At 30.8% G+C, this 5,271-nt stretch overlaps 1 protein-coding gene across 1 annotated transcript; it reads right to left on the bottom strand.

Annotated features, from left to right (window-relative positions):
- Positions 1-3,018: 3,018 nt before the first annotated feature.
- LOC129915002 (uncharacterized) lies at positions 3,019-4,942 on the bottom strand. Its single transcript, XM_055994456.1, has 3 exons — positions 4,605-4,942; positions 4,016-4,532; positions 3,019-3,957 (listed from the first exon to the last, which is right to left on the bottom strand). The coding sequence occupies exons 1-3, from the start codon at positions 4,940-4,942 to the stop codon at positions 3,019-3,021; spliced, it is 1,794 nt and encodes a 597-aa protein (XP_055850431.1).
- Positions 4,943-5,271: the final 329 nt, after the last annotated feature.

The following is a 5,271-nucleotide window of genomic DNA, read 5'->3' as shown; positions in this document are numbered from 1 at the left end:
ACCCAAGAGTTGTAGGTTCGATCCCCAGCGCACAGTAGCCCATTTAGACAAAAGTGCTTGCAATATTCATTTTTCGGGTGGGTAATGAAAAACTTTTAGATCACTGGATTCACAAATGGTTGGAGCTCGAGTATTCGAACAAAATTTTCAATATGGGTTATTGGTGTGCCTTATAGATACGGTGACCATATTTCTGGAAGCCAAACCCGGGACGGATAAAAAATTAAAATTTTTTTAAATGAGTTTTCATAATTTTTCCTTTTTTTGATATTAAGATTTCCTAAACGATTTTTAGGGAGCGTTTTTGTTGAAATCATTTAAGTCGTTTACGAAATCAGAAATCAAGAAAATGGTTTTTTTAATAATGTCTGTTTATAACTTCTAAAAAAATATATTTTTAATCAAAATCGGGAGAGCTGTTTTTAACATTTTTATTTAAATGGTTTTGAAATTGTATAAACCTTAACACAATTTTTAACATGTCCTTAAAAGTTTTGAAACTTATCTGGGTTCTTTACTCTTCCATATATTGTTCTTTATTTGAAAACATTTTTCCTGGTGTACCAACCTGACAAACAGAAGCTGGAACTAAATACGAGTGGACGAACATTTAAAAAAAACTAAAGCCTAGTCTAGAGGCAAAACGAAAATTTTCATACAAAACCATCACAACGAAATCGTAAACGAAAATTTTGCTTTTCGTTGCACAGTACGCAGCTTAGGCAACGAAATTCTTACCTGTGCTAGAATATATGGAGAGTTTTTTTTATCGTTTTTTTACTTTGGAGACTTAGAAAATTTTTCGTTTTGCTTCAGCAGCGTACTAGAAAAATTTTAATTTCCAATCACTGTTTTCTTGTTTTTCGTACAAAGTCTTTAAAATATTGAATAAAAAAATCAGAGAATGTGCAAATACGGGACAATCACGGGACAAATTACAAAATACGGGACACTTATACGTCCCGGGTTTCTTAAATAAAAACCCGGGACAAGCTGTAGAAATGCGGGACAGTCCCGGGTAAACCGGGACGGATGGTCACCGTACTTATAGAGCAAGTCAAAGTTAATAATTTTTTACTATGAAAAAAAAAATCTGTTTTTTTTATTTTTTTTCTTAGCTTTGAGTCTTAAAACTAGGAAGAGGGCTCCTAAAACGTTTTGATTTTTATTTTTTTTTTCAAATGCTGTGTAAATATTTAAACCAAAAATTAAAAAAAAAATTAAAAAATTTATTTTTTAATTGTTTAATTTAACGTTTTTTGAAACACTGTTTTTTGCACACTTTTTCGACTTCAAATTGCATAGAAAAAAAAGATTCCTACGTAATCAAACCAAGCTCAGCTGATTCAAAATCCTTATATATTTTTTAATAAAAATCCAAAAGCTCAGCTGCGTCATTTTGCATCCAACTGAGCTAGAGCGATTTGGTTTGAAAAGGTCAGTCATTTTTTCGACATTTTTTTTCATGTGTGAAAATAAAATCTTGGAAAATTAGAGTTCTTTATTTGTAAGTGGTGGATTTCAATAACATGATTTTTTATGAATATATTGGGACCAAGGAGATGGAAAAGAGAAGAAAACAAGCGATCCAAACGCGTTTTCGAGAAGAGCTTGGACTTGATGTGGATGTGGATAAACCAAAGAAAGGCCATGGAAATACTAATAATGGAAACACTTCCAGGAGAACAATCAGATGCAACCGCTCGAATAACTGGAGTCAATGGAGAAGTTATTATGATACTGAAAATAATACCTACTGAATGTTTTGAATTGCAGGGAAGTAGTGAATGCAGTTAAATTTGGAGAGTATACTAAGAAAACAGCAGAGCTTCTAAAAAAAAGTATCCTGAAAAACTTCTCACGCCTACTCTTCACAAAAAAATGGTCCATAGTCAAAATATCATCGAATATCAATCACTTCCACTTGGAGAACTGTCAGAAGAAGCCCAGGAGTGCAAAGTTAAAGACCACAAGAAGTACAGATGAAGACCTATTTAACAACCTCATCAGATATACCTATTTCTTCCTTAAGGCATGTAAAAAACCAAAAAGATCTGCAAGAACAATACTCTCCAGAAATGATGAGTTTATTACAAATTACCCCGGACTTAGATGATAGTTTTAAAGAAATCTAATGTTTTTTATGTCTTAATTTGTTACTTTTATCTTTTTTCACTGTTTGACTTGTAATATATCAGTGAAATACATTATAAATGTACTCTTCTATAAAGAAACATACAAAAATTGCATAAAAATAAAAAACAAAAAAAATACTTTTCTCCCCACTGTTTCACTCGAATTGGTTCCTTTCCTTTTTCCCCACTGTGTCACCTAACTCAGATTACTTCAGAAATTGATTTTTCACGATTGTAATCAAAATACCATTATGTTTACAATCTTATCTAAAACTTCTTATTTTAACACCAAATTCTGAAACACCCTGTAAAGTTTTTTTTTTAAACTCACAATTTTCATAGTCTTGGAAATATCCTTCAAGATAAAAAAATTGTGGCGATGTCTTTATTTGTTTAGAAGATATAAATTTTGCAAGCAAAAAAGTCAAAACGGGCCACTGTGCAGCGGCTGTCCATTTTTTTTTAATAAATTGATTTTTTTTAAGTTGAAACAACTTTGATTTAAAGATGTTTTATAACGTTAAACCACTTTACACAAACGAAAACGATGTTCTGCTTTGATTTTAAAATTTTCGTCTTCAACGCAAAATCGTTCCGAAAAATAGTTGAATGAACGTGGTTTTCGTTGTTTTTTTCCCTCAGTGTATTCTTGTTTTTCCACACTTAAAAATATGTTACTTACCCACCAAAGATCTGTCATTCTTTTTTTGGAAATTTTGTATTTCAGAAAAGCTATAACCATTAGTCACCTTCGTCATCAAAATATCAACAATAATAGAAGTACAAAAAACTCAAAATTAACTATCTTTATTTCAAACATTACACAAAATGAATAGAAAATGTTAACTAAATATTATAAGATAGAAAACTTTCAATTTTATTACTACTTTGTTGTTCTGTTTCGTACTGAAACGATCTCGATTAGAAACACACATCCAGCAATAACCAACATACCAGCCAATATCTGAAATGCTCCAAAAAAATGCTCCGTTGACATTTTCACTGGTAAATTTCTTCCTGCAATAAATTTCCTTCTTTTCATTTCATTAAGAATTATATCTCGATGTACTTTAATTGCCAAACCACTTGAATAAATGCATGCAATTTGCTTATTCAAAACTGCAGTTAAAAATGAAAATTTTGGCATATAAATGCCAGTATAAAACATTAAAATTACTTCATCGCTAACAATTAAACTTTGATATTTCTCTCTCAGAGGAGATTTATGACTTCTATAACCTGCTAAATAGTCACCACTTGATAATAAAGTATATTTTCCATTTTTGATTTTTGTAAAATATTTATGAATTTCTTCGATCGGTAAATCAATCAAAAGTATACTAGATTTATCTATCTCCATCAGTAGTTTTTGACCATAATTATAATAGAAGTTTTTTTGAACAATTAAAGTGTATCCATCTGTAATTGCTTCATTTAAATTTTGAGGGAGCTTTTTCAAAGGATTATCATGAAGATATTTATAAAGTGAGCCTTCATAAGAACTCCGAATTATCAATACTCCTAAAAGCCATACTGGCATTAAGGCTTTCAATGACAATCGTTTGCTGAAGTAAAGTTTTTTCGATATTCTATTCCAAAGAGCCTCAAAATTCCACTTTCCTACGATAACTAAAAATACTATTAGCCAAGTAAATTTGTCAAAGGGAAACAGTAAAACTGATAGCGGACCATATTTCTCAGGAGGTTTCAATATTATTCGTGCGGATTTGCCATAGTAAAACTGTGTAGCAGCAAAACGTGAAATTCTTTTTGAGTCGAGTACTGATCCACAAGCCATTAAATCTCCACGTCTTTCATTTAGCTTAAGGAAACGACAATTTTTGTTAGTAAAATAATTTCAAACTATTGGATAAGCTTACCATCTTAAAACCCTTGGAAATTGTTCCATTGGAATAAATTTCTCCCGGGCCAGATTCAATATTGATGAAATTCCAAGTAACATTCATATTGTTTTTGAAAAAATTCAAAAATTCTATATCAACTCCTGACCTACGATCCGGCTTCTTTGCATTTATAATAAATGGAGACTCATCCCAAACGATAACACTCAAAGGACATTGCCATAGATTCATCAATTTTAGTGGAAATACTGCCTTTATCCATTTGAAAGATCCATTTTTGTAATAGTTTTCGATAACAGGCTTACTATTTCGGCAGTTTCCTGGTGTAAACGGATAATACGAATAAATTGTTACACATCCTTCGGTATTGCTGACTAAAATATTCACGTCTGCTATCATATTTGCTAGACAAAATGCAGTAATCTGTTGCACGATATATTCCAAATCATCAACATTACTTGGTAATATGACGTAAAAATATTGGAAATTTCCAGAAACATCGTTTGTATGCGAGCGTTGATAGTCTATAAGTCGCCTTAAAGTATGCAAAAATGCATAGGTACATTAAACAATTCTTAGAAGAATGAATAAACATTATGTCACTTACCTAAATGATTTAACTGAATCCACAAATAAAATTCGTCTATGAACGGGAAATTCCAAAATTTTATCAGGATTTTTGTTATCTATTTCAAAAACCACATCCAAATCATTTGAAGCCAAAAGTTGATCGACTATTTCTAGAAATTTCAATTTTTCCGATTTTGAATCTGTTTCGGTGCTTATTAGAATATATTTAATAGGTGTTGCGTTGTCATTACGAATCATACTTTGAATGCATTTTGCCAAATTTTGATTTATTTCAATTGTTTTCCAGGCATTGGCAGATATTGAACACACTATTACCAATATAAACAGTACAATTGGCCACCACAAACGACCCATATTCTTGCATTTCAACAAATAACTGATTCATTTTTCATACCTCAGTATGTTTGAATTCCTTATATTCTAGCAGTTTCATAAAATGAACGTGTAATTTCTTTATCGGTCTTTAGAGGATTGAAAAATCTCGATTAATACAAAATAAATCAATTTTAATGTCTGCAAAATAATTTTCTTCATTTAAATTAGAGTAATTTAACAATTACTGCTAGAAAATAATGATGCACGTGTGAAAAAAATAAGTGCATTTAATTTAAAACTGAACGATAAGATAGCATCTACTCCAGTTGATTCAACTGGAATCCAATCGAGTTCGAAATATCTCAATT

Source organism: Episyrphus balteatus, chromosome 3 (genome assembly GCF_945859705.1).
Source record: "Episyrphus balteatus chromosome 3, idEpiBalt1.1, whole genome shotgun sequence".
Lineage (NCBI taxonomy): Eukaryota > Metazoa > Arthropoda > Insecta > Diptera > Syrphidae > Episyrphus > Episyrphus balteatus.
This window is presented reverse-complemented; position numbering and strand designations above follow the sequence as displayed.

Coding starts and splice junctions, on each gene's coding strand:
- LOC129915002 (XM_055994456.1), bottom strand. CDS start 4,942: ATGGGTCGTTTGTGGTGGCCAATTGTACTGTTTATATTGGTAATAGTG. Junction 4,533..4,604: donor GATTCAGTTAAATCATTTAG/GTAAGTGACATA, acceptor GCATACTTTAAG/GCGACTTATAGACTATCAAC. Junction 3,958..4,015: donor TTTCCAAGGGTTTTAAGATG/GTAAGCTTATCC, acceptor CGTTTCCTTAAG/CTAAATGAAAGACGTGGAGA.